We start from the raw sequence: 16,213 nt of genomic DNA, 5'->3' as shown, positions 1-16,213 counted from the left end.
ACTGAGGAGATACATAGAGGTGCTGCCAGTTAGGAACCTTCCAGTGATGGCAGAGGAAAGCTGCAGGCAAGGAGCAGTTCCCACAACCAGGGATGAGGGGAGCAGGTGCTGCCATGGCCAGCTCCAGACTGAGCACCCTGGGTCAGACCAGCCCCACTTCCCAAACCACTGCTGGTGATTTCACCTGCTGAGAAACATTTTAGGTGGTTCAGAAGCTGCAGAGTGGAGAAGAGGTGGTGCTTTACATTGCATTTACAGTGAGCAAAGTCTAAAGATCATCAACACAGGGCAGCCCCAGAAAATGAGTTTTGCTTTAAATATAGGCAAGGAAATAGAGTTTTAAGTGCTCAGCCTGAGGTTCCAGTCTCCTGACCTGAGCTGTACTATACTGTAGCCTATCCTGAATAGCAGCATTGCCTTTTGCTTCCTGGAGATCATTAGCTAGCAGGGAAAAGTGTCCTGTGGGAGGCTAAAATCTAGCCCTTGACCCATTAGGCCAAACCTCCTTCTCTCCACAGCATTGTTCCTATTGACTGAAGTTTGGCATTAAATGGATCAGAGCAGTGCACTGCTCTCTGTTTCTCTTGTACTCAGATGATGTCAACCTGAAAATGTACTCAGCAGCTCCCCAGTTCCCTCTGTATAGAAAGACAGTCACAAAGACGATCATGAAATCCAGCTTGGGAAGACCTGCTTTGCCAAATGGCTTTCCAGCTTGTTTATCCTACTCTATCCTAATGTCAGCTGCTCACAAACCTGGGCAGCACCACCTATTCAGGAGCTGCCTGGCTATGAAGTTATTTAGCTGCTTGCAACATGTGGACCAAGAGATTCCTCTTTCCTAAAGCACTGCACTCCCAATGCAAGCCTACCCACCACTTTGCTCCCATTTTCCCTAGGCAAAATCAATAGCTTTGAACCCAAAGCTGTGCCCAGCTGGACTTATAGCTGGTGCCTGGCAGTACACCTCACCATCAGGCTGCTGATTCCCACTTCCTCATGGAACCACATCCCTAAAAACATCTAATGAGTCAAACAGCAGCACAGGAGACACAGGGAGGGCTGGGCAAGGGCAGCTCTGCTCTCTGGATCTTCTTTCAAAGTTTTGTGAGTGACAGCTGCCAGCTTGTGTTCTTCCACAGGCACCTGCAGCCCCCTCCCACACCCCCACAACACCCTTCCCAACACAAAAAAGTAACACTCAAATATTTCACATTGCAAGAGATCCTGTAGACCAGGGATCTTCTGTATTATCATCTTCCCTTATCTTTGACTTCCTTCTTGCACGTAAATAATGGAGATTATGGGTCCCTGGTAAATAAATCTGCAAGAAAAAACAAGAGAGGAGAAAGAGAGGTCAGGTTTGTCAGTGGTTTGTCTCAGTTACTACATTGTGACTGCAGGCATTGGCTCCTGGATGGAAGGGGTGTAGGACACCACTCTTGCCACCTGCCCACTTATCCCAGTTAGCCCAAAATGAGTGCTGCCACCTCTCTCTACTGCCCAGTGCTTTGGCTATCGATCCAGACAGGGACTGGGCTCAGTTTACAGTCAGATTTTATCCCAGAAGGACTCAGACAGCAGTGCATGGAGCACACTGCCAAGGACAGCACACATCCAGCTGCCCCAGGGACAGGCTGGCTGGGGCTGAGCATCTCCTCACACCCCCACACACAGCCCCATCCCACACAGTCCTGCTGGAACAAGGACAAGTGTTCCCACAGCAGAGCCTGGCCTTGAGAGTCCATGTGATGTGTCTGTGAGTGCTGGCTCCATGCACTCCACAGGAAAGGTGGAACAAGCTGCAAGCCCAGAGCTGCCCTGCACCACTCGCCTGCTGCGTCAGCAGCAGCTCGGGCAGCACAAGTGGCTCTGCAAAAGCTGAGTAAAATCCAGGCTGGTGCAACTGGAAACAGAGCAGGAGAGGTTTGGTGGGTAAAATCCAGGCTGGTGCAACTGGAAACAGAGCAGGAGAGGTTTGGTGGGTAAAATCCAGGCTGGTGCAACTGGAAACAGGGCAGGAGAGGTTCACAGCTCAGCCTACAAGGATGCTCAGTGCCAGGGATTTTAGAGTTGGATTTGTTGCATCAATCCCTGCTTTGGCCAAAGCCTCAACACACAACGACCCCCATGGTCCCTGCAGCACCCTGCAGTGGTGCTGCACCCATTCATCCACAGCCCTGGCACCCTCCTGTCCTCTGAGCTCAGGGACATGGAGTGCTCAATGCTGCACATAAGCCACCAGCATTTTCCACATAGTTTGTCTGCAACCCAGAAAATTCCCTGTGGACAGCAGAAGAACAGCACACCTATATACACATGATGTCACTTCTGTACTGAAAATCCATCCTTTAGGATGTCCCAAACTCAAGGAGGCACCAGCAGAGCTGAGGGCAGTGGTTGTGCTGGGAAGCAGTCGGGGTGGTCCATGAGCTCTAAACTCAGACGGGAAAAAAATGTGTGGGGTGAATTTAACTCCCCCATTCAGCAGGGGCAGGTCCCAGGCCACCAGGCAAAGGGTTCTGCAGAGACACCAAGGGAGCAGTGGGAAAGACCTGCTGCAGAAAAAATGCTACTGCCCAGCAAATTACTCCAATACCTTAGCCCTAGGAAATCTCATTAAAGAAATCCCTGCCTGAGGAACACATTTCTAAAGGACAAGGCTGCTCAGAGCAGAAGGCAAGGTCATGGGCACACTCCTTTCCAGGAGAAGTTAACCAAAGGGATGCCACTTTTGCAGGCTGCCATCAGAATAAAGCCTTTTTGTTTGAGGAGGCGAGAGGCACACAGACATCAGGTCAGGGCAAACACACAAGGATTCTTCTGGAAGGTTTCTCCTATTATGCAGCTTTGTTAGCAAGTAGGGCAGGGTTTCTGTTTGTGCTTCCCTGGAGTAGGAACATTATGAGGGAAGGAACTTGCTTGAGCAGCCCTGAGCTCGCTGCTCTGAGACAGGAGAGCTCGCCCCACTGACGCACGTTTTTGCAGGGGCTTGTTCAAGAGCTTTTAATCCCTCCACTGATGCCATTTATAGCTTTAATCAGCTCCAATGTTCATTTGGCATCAGCAGGACGTGAAGCAGCAGCCCATGGAGCCCTCGCCCAGCACACAAGATGACACCAATGTGTGGGTCACACAGAGGGGCAGTGGGGTCTGCATGGCAGAGAGGACTCAGTGCAGAGGAGGGAGAGACAACCCAGCAGCTCCTGGTGTTAGCCATGTCATCTGCCCCTGGGTGGGGACACTGAGTGCAAGGGAACGGAGCTGAGTGCCTGATTTACCTCCTGAGCCTTCCCTCATGCTCTGTACCTATACTTGTGATGCATTCCTTGGGTGCATCCTTAAACCCGACTGCAGTGACCGCCCCCAGAGGGCAAAGCAGGGATGACAGCAAGTAAACACAAACACCAATACAACTGGCCAGAGCTGACATGGTCCAGGTCACCCTCAGGCTTCGTTTCACCCCAGGTAGAATCAACACTGTCCAGAAGGGTGTCACCACTCCATGGAGTGGTCCCTGTGATGCTGCATTCACTACTATGGCTAAGAGGAACTGACCTTGCTTTTACTATGGCTTTTGTCCACGCCAAGATCCACAAACCACTGAAAAACAGTCCAAAGTCAAAACCAACATTGTTTTAGGAATGAAATTGCTGCTCTTTAGGCCAGTGAGTAAAACTTGAGCTGAGTGATACTAACAGCCAAAATCTAACTGGATGCAGCAGTCCCTGCTCACTGACAGCTCTCAGAGCTGTTGCTGTGTCCCTGATCCCTGTCCCTCCTTCAGCTCTGAAATTCCACAGGGCAGCAGTTTATCAGCAGTGCTGGGGGTGGCTGGGCACAGCACCAGAGAGCTCTGGCCAGAGCAGAAACCATCGTGCAGGGTGAGCAGATAAGCTTGTTCAGCATCAGCTCCTGGTGCACGTGTAAAATGCAAAGAGCAGAACAATGCAAATACAAACAGCCACTTTCAGCTGAAACTGGAATAATCAAACCCAGTGAGAGAGGAGTGCTGGAGAGAACCAGACTGGCCACAGCTATTGAACACCATCCTGCTCATGACAGCCCCTGAGATGCTTCAGCCTGCACAGATTCTTGCCATTCATCTTGAGCATCCACCCAAAATCAGACCAACTGTTTTAACCACAGTGAAAATATCATGGAATGCAAACCTACCAGAACAAGCTGTCTCTACACTGATCACAACCATTGTAGTTTCATGTCCTGTGTGAATCAAAACTGCAACATTTCTTAAGCACATAAATGTCAGTGGTGGGTGATGCTGTACTCACCCTTGGTGTTTCTGTGGCCAAGGCCCCTGTGTCACTGCAGGGAGAAGCAAAAGGCCACACTGCCACTGTACCTTTTTCCTCTACAACCTGTCTGAGGGTTGCACAAAGCCATCCCATCAGAGGATCCCACCAGAGCAGCATCTCTGGGAGGCCCCTCACCATCCCCAGGGAATCTGGAGGGCAACTACAAAAGTGACATAGAAAGATGTTCTCATTGCAGGAAAGGAGAATCATTCTAGTTTTTCAGTATTGGGAAGGAAGGGTGAAATACTCCCCAGTGGGCAGTGCAGTTAGTGCTGGGCTATCACAGAAAGAGACCCATCAGCAGATACCCAGCACAACCCAGCCACTCCTCAATTGTACTAGAAAGGCTTTTGTCCTCTTTGCCCAAAAGGCAGCTTTTGCCAACAACTCTAGAGAGCTGTAGATAAACTTGGTTTTATCTAAATATTTGCAGAAGGAAGCGAAGAAGTGTTCAAATGAAAAAGAGAATACCTTTGTTTTTCCCACAGAAATGCTGCCCACCTCTGCTGGAACTGTTTGCACCAGTGCCACCAGCAGTGGGAAAAGCAAGGAGATAATGAGTTATCTCCACCTCAGGCAGCCCAGTGCCCAGCATAAACCAAGCAAAAAACACCTTCTCTTCTGAGAACTGACATTTCCTATCTGCATTTTGGAAGGGTAACAGAGCATGAAGCTCTCAGGTGTGTGCAGCATCCATGGCAGAACTGAAGCTGCTGAGACATTAAGCAAAATCTGAATAGGTCAGTGGCATAGCAAAGAATAAGCAAAAATCCGATTCCCTGGGTCAGGAAGGGTTACAGTTTTCCAGGTTATGACATGAACCAAGGCTGAGCAGGTCTGAACTGTCCTGGGGAAGAACCTGCTGCATGACCCAGCACAGCAAAGCTACATGCCAGTGCCACAAATAAGTTGGGAGAGGTTACGTGAGTTTCTCGGTCAACTAAAATTACCTGAGAGCAGAATTCAGGCTCTGCTCTAAATCCCATTTTAAGCTTCTCAAGCAGGTTTCCAATTTAAGATTTGCATTTAATAGCAGCCAGAAGAAGGTTGATTTGAATACACAAGTACACCAGGAAGACCACACAGCAAAGTGCACCATACATATATTCTGGTTGCCCCACGAGTGAGGCAAAGAACACTCTGGGTTTGCAGGGACATATGGCTGGGGCTGGGCTCTATGTGGGCCAGGCAGCCACGCTCCATGTGCCAGGTTGGGTTATGTAAGAGCATCCCTGGCTGCTGCAGCTGTGTCACCACGGAGCCATCGGTGCAGACTCACGGATGGACTTGGGGGGGGCTGCAGGAGGCAGCTGGGTCTGAGCAAACAGCCGCGGGGTAGGACTGTCCCCTCGGTGTTTGTTATCCCTTCATGTACTATTCCGCAGATCTGCGCAGGATGAATTTCCCCCGAGGGCAGGGGCCGGTTGCATAACGCAGCAGCATCGTGTCAGCACAGAGGCAGCGCAGATGGCAGAGCCCGGCCTGACCCTCCACGTGCGGCAGAGCTGCTCCCACAGCCCCGGGCACAGGGCAGGGTGTCTGCCCCGGGGCTGGAGCACACCCATCTTGAGGGCTCTCATTTCCAGATTCACTCCCCCACCCTAATCCCCAGCCCACACTTCACTGGGACCAGTATCCAGCCCCAGGCAGCAGTGCTTGAATCGGTTACTCGCACTTGAGATGGGTGGTAAACATTTTGTGGGTGGAAGAGTGCAGAGGGGATGGTCTGTGGACCAGTTTGGACAAACCAACAGAGAAGAACAAGACCCACCCAATGGGTTTTTCCATTTCCATCCCTATTTCTCTACAAAGAGCACACAGTGTACCTGGGCACACAGAGAGAGGGGGGTCAGGCCCCACAGCGTTTTTCTTAAGCTCAGGAAACCTCAGGTGGCAGCAATGAGGGATTTTAGCAAAACCTGCCAAAACACCTCCACCTTCCCCACTGCCTGCAGCTGGGGGCTTGCTCTCAGAGCTGGACAGACACATAGCCATCAGCTGAGGGCTGATGCATGCTGGCCAAGGACATTATTTCCTTGCTCTTTACCCTCTTGCATCCATGGTCAGCTCCAGTCCAGCTGGCTGTGTGTGGTTTTGGGGTGAGGTGAGGGCTGGGCCCAAGCTGTGATGCCAGCACCTGACACAGGCAGGCTGTCAAAGATCTCCTGGGACCAGTGATGGGCAGGCAGCTCTGCAGGAGCCTGAGAAAGGATGTGGGCTGGAAAGATGTCAGCTCACCCCTGGTAATCTGTAATTCTTCAGTTTCATTGAAATGTTTGGCTGGGAGAATCCCTAGTAACAGCTTCTGTTTACAGACAGCTTTGCCATGTAGGCAACACCTCCCAGTCCTTCTGTGTCACTGGTGAGGGACACTGCCAGCTAAACCACGTCCCTGGGGTCCTTCCAGACCATGTGTGACCACCCAGGCCTCAGGATCAAGACCTCTGAGCTTGAGACTGTTTAGCAGGGGGGGAGAAGGGAGGGGACTCTGGGCAGAGCTGAGCTCAGTCTGAGCAGAGCTGTTTTTAAGCTTCCTTCCTTAGCAGACACAGGTCTACAAACACAGATGCTGGAGACCAAAGCATCTCCTGGGTCTGGGCACTGCCGTTCACACCAAAGGGAAGTCCTGCCTTGAATAGGGAAATGAAACAGAGCCACAGGATGGACCCATGTGCCTTGTAGGTGAAAGCAAAGAGTTCTGTGCCAAGACAGATGTGCCACTTGGTGCTACTCATTGAGCCAGCTGGGCCCCGAGGTGTCCTGTCCAAGTGTCACAGAGGGGGAGGGTGCTAGACAGGGAGCTCCAGCACAGACTGTGAAAATTACATCACACAGCAGAGAAGGCAGAACTGGCAGATCCCTCCCTGACCCTGAGAGAGACAGATGTCACCAAAGCTTATACCAAGTGCTTGCAGGTGTCTCTGCTGTGCCCCAGCCTGTCTCAGCCACTGGCCAGGACCTCTGAGGAGCAAGGCTCCTGCCCAGCCCTTCCAGCTCCACTGGGCCCTTGGGCAGTGACAGGATGTGCAGCTGCTAATTCAATTTCTCACCTCTATTTTATTTTTGCAGTAGAATAGGTGAAAACAACCTCAGAAGCAGTGCTCTGATGAGTCACTATAGAAATAGCTCTAGGAACATAAAAGACTCCTTTGTGCTACTACAAAGTGCACTAGTGGACAGAAACAAAACAAAAAATGTGAATCACTTACCCAGCTGCAAAGCACAGCAGTGCCCTGCCCTGAATTTAAGCAGCACATGTAACCTGGTCCATTCTGGTTTCAAGCTCAAAGGCATCAGGTCGATCCTGTGGGTTAGCAGCCAACATGTCTTTCAAGAGCTGCTTGATCCCCTCAGACATGGAAGTCCTGCGTTTCTGAGGGATGTGCAGCTCCATCTTTGGGTTTTCTAGCAGCGCTTCCCCGACAGGCACAATCTCAGTCCCCTGCTTGATGTAAGTCCCCAGCAGCTCCTTCTTGGTCTCAGCATCAATGAAGGTGATCCTCTCAATCATGGCCCAGATGATGATGCCGAGGGCGAAGATGTCAGCCTTGGCAGTGTAGTGTCCCTCCCACACCTCGGGTGCCATGTAGAAATCAGAGCCACAGGCTGAGGACAGCCAGTACTTGTTCACATTCACATTTTTGTTCTCATGCCCACCCTCCTTGCCCCGAGCAGTCAGGCCAGCACAGACCTTGCTCAGCCCAAAGTCAGCCACCTTGAGCACAGGGGTGCCAGATTTCTCAGTTATCAGGATGTTGTCTGGCTTCAGGTCCCGGTGGACAATGTGGTTCTTGTGCAGGAAGGCAATGGCACTGGTCAGCTGCAGCATGAAGCTCTTGTTGGTGGCAGGGTCGGGCCTTCGGGACAGCACGTACTGGTTGAGGTCTCCTCCTTCACAGAACTCCATGACAAACCACAGGTAGCAAGGCTCCTCTGCATAGCCCAGGATCCTCTCACCTGACCAGAAGAGATAAAAAAAAGTGGGTTTGTCATACACATTTTAAAGTCCACACTAAGCCAGGATGGCCGAGGTTTATGTGGATAACAAAAATTTTGGGAATGTGACTGGGACCTATTGCACTGCAGTGATGCTGGCACTGCTGTGGCTTCAAGTGCTTTGGGATCCTGTTGAGCAGGACACACCAGCACCATGTTTACCCAAACCCACTGCTGGGAACCAGCTCAGGGACCTCCTCCTCCCAGCAAAGTGCAGACAACACATGTTCTTCAGTCCTACCAGCAGGCCATTCTCCCCAGGCTCTGACAGCCAAAGCAGCAGAGGCTAAAAGCATAATTAGCAGTGAGTCTACAGGAAAAATAAATCACTTCTGTGAATGCCTCCTCTCCCACCTCAGCTGTGCTGCAGGAGGCAAAGGCTGGCTCATTGCATACACTTTACTGGAACTGCACACAGGGAGTAAATCACAGCCCTTCACACTGCCAGCACAGACCTGCCAAGAGTGGTCACAGCAGTGTCCCAGCCCTATGGCCCACTGGGTCTTCCCAGAACAAATCTGTGCATTTAAGGATTGCATTTGTGCTGGGGAAACTCTGCCACTTCATTAACTTTCAGCTCTCATTAACTGCCAACAAGTCTTTAATGAGAAGAAACTGGAGGTCCAAGCTGCAAAATGTTTGCTGAGTGTAATCTCAGCCACACTTGTGACTGTAAATACTCCTACTGCTCAGTATTTCACCCCAAACAGCTTCTTCCTTCACCAGACATCAAACTGAGCTCCTCAAGCTCAGAGCATCTCAGGCTTTACTCCATAAAACTCCTGCCTAAGGAAGGACTCTTGCACATCAATTAGACATGTGAAGAACACAACAGCATCATATCAGCTCATGGGGTCAGGTCTGCCACTGGTGCTCCCCAGGGATGCCAGGATGCCCCAGGGAGCATTGGCAACAGACCCATCCCCATTCGCTGATGTCAGGAATGCAAACCCCAGGGTCAGACCCCAAGTCTCCTCCAGAGAGCACCCAGGTGATTGGCAGAGCCTGCACACACCACCAGAGCATCATTTTGCTCTAGAAATTGATTTTCTTATCATCAAGTACCATAAGAGAGAAGCTGGAGGATACCAATCACCTCTGCCACAGCTAAAAAGTCCCACAGCTGAACTCAAGTGTTTTGGGAAGCAGTTACATAACTCCACCCTTTTGACAAAGTTGGGTTTTGTTAGAGCAAAGCCCTAGAGAGCATCTGGGAAAGCAAAAAACTTCCAGCAGCAGGTAAAGCCAAGGACTACCGGGGCCACCCAGCCCTGGGCTGCACTGGTCAGCAGGCAGTGTGGGTGGGAATATTGGTTATTTGCACAAACAGTCTGTATCCATGGCTACTGCTATGGAAATGGAAATCGGCACAACAGAAAGATTTGGCTGTACCTCCCCATCCGCAGCAATCTTCTGCTGAGATTAGGTCTGAAGGTCAGATCCAGGGGATGAAAGAACAGGGTGGAGTTACACAGGGCACTGGGTGCACTCTGGGGGTCTCATCTGGCTGGAAGGAGGCTCAGCATGAAAGGACCAGCTGGGAGCAGCACAGGACAGCTTGGCTCTGGAGACCAAAATGCTGACCAGGAAAAGCAGCTTCTCTGGTGCAAGCCACCTTTGGCATGACAGCATGGGAGCAGAGAGCTCAGCACAGCCAGGACAGCCCCAGCTCACACAGCTGCCATCACTTTGATTTGTTAAATCTCAGAGATTCACAGCAGGACACAGGGTTTGGCTTTCCTACTCCCCTCTGCAGCCATACAGTCCCAACACAGGGAGCAGGAGTGTCTGTGTCTTCTCTGCCAGGAGTCAAACCATGACAGGGAGGACGGCAGAGCCACACATCCCTCACACACAGCCAGGTGGGAGCATCCACACAGCACTGCTGGCAGCCCCTTCCCACAGGCAGTGGCTCAAACACTGGCTCAGCAGCATCCAGGACCTGTTAGTTCTGACAAGCCAAGGTTTGTTTTTAGCATAAGGAAGGCTCTGACTTAAAACTTGGCCCCTGAACGTCAGCAAACGCAGGAAAGATGACAGGGATCCAGCAGTAGCTGCGAGCACCAGGCACTTCACTTTGGGTGGAGCATTGTGAGTGGAGGCTTAAGCCAAAAGTAATATTTCCTCATTTTCTTTCTATAATCTGAAAGTGTTTTAGTTGTTAAATCATCTTCCTGCCTTCAAAACAAACAGCTTTAAACATAAAGAGCTGGCAAGATGCTCCCAAAAGATGAGATGTTAGCAAACTGCAGACAAGCAGTCAGGAGCTGAGGAGATGCCAATGACAGGCTGGACCTGTTCTCTATCACCAAGCCAGCATCCCCATGTGCTCCCTGCCCAAACACAGCATGGCAAACACTCACACTCCATCTTTCCAGCAGCACACACACACCTCCCCCACCCCATCCCGGGGAGCTCATTAACAGCGTGCTAATTTGCTTAGCTGCACAGGGGAAATGAAAATCCAGCGAGAGCAGAAGCAGCATCCCAGTGCCCACCAGCACATGTAACCTCTGACTCCCTCTGTGCAAGGAGGCTGCACCAGAGATGGGAGCTGGCAGCATGGAATTCCAGGCAGCTGGAATGATGGCAACACACAGAGGTGATGCCAGGGCAGCCCATGAGTGAGGCTGAGTGGTGGCAGGTTGATGGCCCCATAGATGACACGGGAGGAACAGAAAGCAACCCCTTATACCTGTTCACTTAAGGCAGTTCTGTCACTGCTCTAGGTTGGGAACAAGAGGGGCATGTGATGTGCACAAGCACTGGAGGTGCTCTGAGCACATTGCACAGGTGCCTCTCCTCCAGCTCAGCACCGAGCTTCCACCTTCCTTTTCACACCCTGCCCTTTAAATTTAATTACTCCACACCTCGTTAAAACGCTAAAGGTTCAGCCTCTGGCCGTAGCTGAGAGCAAACCCTGCCTGTATCCCCACAGTTGTGCTCCAATTCAGAGAGTCTCAGATTAATCCTGGCCGTGCCCTGAGCCCCGGCACGTTGGCACGGCATCTGTGCTGGCCCGTAAATAGCCCAGCTGCGGTCGTGCAGAATGGCACGGAGCGCAGCGCCACGGCCACCGCAGGCAGGCAGGGACAGACCTGCAGGGCTCATCCAGCCCAGCCTTTTGTTGTGAAAACATTTACCCACATCTATCAGAGCCAAGGCTTGGGAAGGCAGCAGGCACAGGCTGCCTGGCACAACACAGTCCCAGGCAGAGGGGAAGGAGAATGTGCCCCAGCTTGGTTTGGGGAGTACAACTACTCCTGTCCAGCTCTGCTCCCCTCTGAGGGGCTGCTGGAGGACCAGGGCAGGCAAAGCCCTCCCCACTGCTGGGAATTCAGAAGGCTCAACCCCCTCCAGAGATGGGGCATCCATGGGTCTCCTTCCCCACCTGCACATGGGACACCTGCAGCTACCCGAGGGCTCTCCCCAAGCCAAGCCAGCTCGCCTCAGGGTGTGCAACACGACAGAGGGGGCAGGACCCCTCACGCCTGCTACAGCTGGACACACCCTAAGGGAAGAGCTGGCTCCTGTCCCAGGGAGCTGTGTGCCCTGGCTGTACAGGAATTTGGACACTGCCCTTCTCAGGGAGCCTCCCTTGGGTGGCTGTGTGAAGAAGATCAGGAGCTGGATGCATGGGGAGAGCCAGGCACGTCTGGACATGTCCACCCAGCGGGGACACAGAGGGGACAGGCAAGGCAGGGACAGTCAGAGCCACAGGTTTGCTCAGAGGATGGATCTCAGGAGCTTTGCATGAACTCTGTGCCTGCCACAGGGTCTGGGGGATCAGGAACACTGAGCACCCCAAGGAGCTGACAGGAATCCTGGCACCCAAGTTTGGGGAAGGAAGGATTGGGGGGGTTGGTTCTGCTCACAGCAGGCTGGGAGGAGGCTCAGGGGCAGCGAGGGCAGAGGGCTCCTGTATTTTTCCACATCTTCACAGCATATTGGCAAAGCTGGGTCTGACAAGCAAAGGGAGGGAGCAAAGGGAGGGAGCACTTTGGAGATGTCACCATCACAACCATTGACTGTGATAGGAGAAGGTGACCCCTGACAGCCCCGTGATGCTGTTGAGGGACCCCAGGGGAAAATGGAGGTATCAGCCTAGGCTACAGGCATTAGTGCTTCCAGGGCTATTCCTACAGAGCCAGCAGTGGGGGGGACACAGGAACAGTCCTAAAACTGTGAGAGCTTGAGCCATAACAGGCTGCAGCCTTGGGGTGCTCAGAGATGGGACAGTACATTGGGCAGAGAGGGGGAGATGTCCCCTTGCTGTGACTGGGGCACAGTCACAGGCTGTGAAGGTCCCCAAGGGGATGTGTGTGGGCTGTGGCACAGGCCAGGGTAGAAGACGGAGCCTCAGGATTTGGAGTCAGTGCTGGCCAGGGGTCCAGCACACAGGGATGTCCCCCAAGGGTTAGGTTTGAGCGTGGAGATGGCAAGAGGGCCCCTCAGGACTGGGGGTGGGACTGCAGGACACATGGAGGAACCCCACTGGCACTGCTGCAAGACATGGGTGGGGCTTAGGGAATGGTTTCCTGGGAGAATCGTACAGGAGAGTGGAAGGGATGCACATCACAGGGGGATAGAGTCCAGACAAGGGTCCCTCAGGTGTGTTCAGGGTGAGTGGCAGCAGAGACCCTGTGGGGAGCCCTGTAGGGACAGGACAGAGATGGCTGATAGGAGCAAGCCTGGAGCAGATACCCCACAGAGGACCCCAAGCATGCAGGGGTGATGGGTGCTCAGGGAAGAGCCCAGAGTGGTTACACTGGAAATGCAGTGAGTCAGGGTGGGAGGAAGAGCATTGTGAGAGCTGGGGGGAGCATTGGGCGCTGTTAATCACAGGCAATGCCCAGGAAAGATTTGAGTAATAGGGTGATGGGTAGCAAGCAGGGCAGCAGCAGTGCCTGAGGTGTGGATACTGTGGAAGGGTGTCCATGAAGAAAGGAGACAACACCAGGATGTCTCGCATGGGGCATCCCAGCAGCCACCTGCTCCGGGGGTGTAACCTGGGACTGGGGCAGGAGGATCCGGGTGCGGGGGTCACTGAGGGCAGCAGGGAGGCGGCACATCCAGGTGCTCAGGGGTGGGGATGGGTGACACGGGTGCCAGGGACAGGGTCCCCGCAGGCCCCGGGCGGGTGAGGCGGCCCCGGAGGGCGTTGGGGCCCAGCCGGGGCGGCCCCGGGGGTGCCGGTACCTTTGAGGGAGGTCTCGACGAGGCGCAGGTAGAGTTGGCTACGCTTGTTGCCGTGGCTCATGCGCTGCCCCAGGCCGTGCCGCTGCAGGACGCACTCCTCGAAGCGCACCACGTTGGGGTGCTGCCGCCGGAGGCTCGTCAGGGCCCAGAACTCGGCCAGCGCCAGCTCCACGTTCTCGGGAGCGTCGCAACGGATCCGCTTCACCGCCAGCCGGGCGCCGCTGCGGCCCGACACCGCCTCGTACACCACGCCGTAGGCGCCGCGGCCGATCTCGGCCAGCAGGCTGTACCGCGGGCCGCCGCCGCCGCCGCCGATGCCCGGCCCGGCCGCCACCGCCGCCGCCATGGCCCCGCGCCGCGTCGCCCGCCGCCGCCTCCCCATCCTTTGTGTCCCGCGGCGGCCGCCGTCCATGGCCCCCCCCGCCCCGCGTGCCGGGCAGCGCCGCGCGGGCGAGGGGGCACGCGCCGATGCCGCCGCCGCGCCGCGGGGCGGAAAAGCGCGCGCTGCCGGCCGCTTTAAGCGCTCGGCCAATCGCGGCCGCGCGGCGCGAACCACCGCGGCGCCGGGGGGGGGCGGCGGCCGCCGCGACAGGGCTCGGCCTCTCCCCGGTGCCGGCCCCGTAGTCGGAAAGAGAGGTCCGGGTTTGCCGCCCCGGGCGCGGTAACCGGGTCGCGGCGCCGCCAGCGCGGCTCGGCGCGGCCGGGGCTCAGCGCGGCGGCAGACCCCTCCCGCTCCCCCGCCACGGTGGTACGCGCCGCGCCGGTGTAAACAGGCCGGTCATGGGGGCCCCGGCGTCCGCCGCGGGTCTCCCCCCTCCATCCCTTCCCTCCGGGCCTGGCCCGCGGGAGGCGCTGCGGGCTCGGGCCCGGCCCGCGGGGCTCACCTGGGGAGCGGCGGCGGCGGCTCCGGGCCGGGCGCTGCACGGCGCAGTGTGAATGGGCGGGGTGGGGGAGCGGCGGCGGCGGCGGCGGCGGTGGGATAAGAGCGTGACCGCGCGCCCTGACGTAACCCCTTATGTAACGGCGGGGGGTGACCCGCCCCCAGCAGCCCCCTCCCCCCGCCCCGGGACGGGCGGTGCACCGGGGGGGCGGGATGCCCCGGGATGGGATGTACTGGTGGGACAGGGGTGCAGCGGGGGGGGCTGCGTGTGATGCCGCCGGGGCTGGGGGGATGATGCTCCGGGACGCGGTGCACCGGGGAGGGGGCGGTGCGCACGTTGTAGGTGATGACCCGGCGGGGAGGTGATTCCCCGGGGAGGGGGTGGTGCCCCGGGACCCAATAAATCCTCGGCACCCGGTAAATCCCGGGACGCGCTGCGCCGGGAGCAGCCGCGCGGTGCTGGATGCTCGGCGAGCTGGCGCTGTGCAGCCGCACCGGGAAGGGCGGGCATGAGGCTCGGGGTCGGTTTCACAGCTCCGGCGGCATTCGGGGACCCTTCCTGGCCGCTGCGCTCACCCCGAGGGTTCGACCCCACTGCCGGGGATCCCCGGGGAGTTTCCAACTGGAAGTTCCCCGGGAAAGTGGCTGCGATCCCGAGAGGATCCCTGCGGGCTGGGACCGAGGGTTTTGGGGGCACCCCAATGTGGCGCGGCACCCACCGGGTGTCCGCGTGATGGCACTGGTCACCAAGAGCGGGACACGGCGACCGCCCTACACCGGGACCCCGAGGGGCGGCGAGGGCCAGGGGAGACCGCGGGGCTGCAGTGATGTCCATGTCCCCGCGGGGTTGAATCTTGGCTAGTTTGGTGGCATTTCTCCTGCGAGCAGGTGGGGTGAACCACAGAGATCCCCGTCCCTAAATTGCTTTTCAGTCCCTGAGCCATGAGCATCACCAGTGTCCGTCCACTCCGGGCTGCCCGGAGCTCTCATCCTGTTCCTGGTGCTGCTGGCAGCCCCCGGGCTCGGGGCTTTGCACGCCGCCGCCCCGCTCCTCGGGAGGAGGAGGGAATATCTGGGGAGGGAATTGCGATCCAACCGAAATGAACTTTTCCAGCCGCCTCTCCCGCGTTCTCCTGCCCCCTGCACGGTGCCATTGGCAGCGGGCACTGCTGCCGGTCAAAGACGACGTCTGCAGCGCCGGCTCACGGAGGAGCTCTCAAAATTCCCATTTTCTTGCCTCACTGCTGGGCCATGTGCCGCTGCCATCACGCAGCCCCAGCAGCTCCCGGCTGCGTCACGCCGGTGCCCGCGGGGAAGGGACGGCGACCCCCGGAGCTACCGGCGACTCTAATGCGAGGCTGCCCCCGGTGTCACGGCGCCGGCTGCAGCTCCTGCAAGTGGTTTGACCTCAATTTATTTTTAAATGGAGCCGCTTCTCCTCCCGGGGAGGCTGCGGGGGTCGCGCCGCAGCCCCGCGCCCCCGGTGCCGCTCGGCAGCGGCGTGACTCGCCGTGTTTACGAGAGCGCCGCTCCTCGTACCGCCGTGGAGTGGCACTTGTGCCTCCTGCCCACGCATGGAGGTCACCGTGTGCCCGCCTGGGCAGCGCTGGCCGCCCCCTGCTCGGGGCTCCCTTCGCCGGAGGCTCCCTGGATCGGAGCTCCGCGGGCGGTTTGGAGCAGAACCGCGGTGTTTCTCCCCATGTCCCGCAAAATTCGTCTGAACGCCTCCCTCTCCTACTTACGGCAAGGCCAGGCAGGCGTGCAAGCGTTTTGGGAGTTTCTGGAAAAGCCGTGTCCCTGAACGGGATAAAGCTGAGCGTGC

General features: G+C 56.1%; 1 protein-coding gene across 1 annotated transcript; it reads right to left on the bottom strand.

The window, feature by feature from the left end:
• Nucleotides 1-727: 727 nt before the first annotated feature.
• Nucleotides 728-16,092, bottom strand: STK35 (serine/threonine kinase 35). Its single transcript, XM_058814554.1, has 8 exons — nucleotides 15,977-16,092; nucleotides 15,731-15,782; nucleotides 15,345-15,463; nucleotides 15,111-15,269; nucleotides 14,396-14,872; nucleotides 13,512-14,113; nucleotides 7,526-8,273; nucleotides 728-1,324 (listed from the first exon to the last, which is right to left on the bottom strand). The coding sequence occupies exons 1-7, from the start codon at nucleotides 16,090-16,092 to the stop codon at nucleotides 7,561-7,563; spliced, it is 2,238 nt and encodes a 745-aa protein (XP_058670537.1). The 3' UTR covers nucleotides 728-1,324; nucleotides 7,526-7,560.
• Between the last annotated feature and the right edge of the window lie 121 nt (nucleotides 16,093-16,213).

This window comes from Ammospiza caudacuta, chromosome 15 (genome assembly GCF_027887145.1).
Source record: "Ammospiza caudacuta isolate bAmmCau1 chromosome 15, bAmmCau1.pri, whole genome shotgun sequence".
NCBI classification, from domain to species: Eukaryota; Metazoa; Chordata; class Aves; order Passeriformes; family Passerellidae; genus Ammospiza; species Ammospiza caudacuta.
This window is presented reverse-complemented; position numbering and strand designations above follow the sequence as displayed.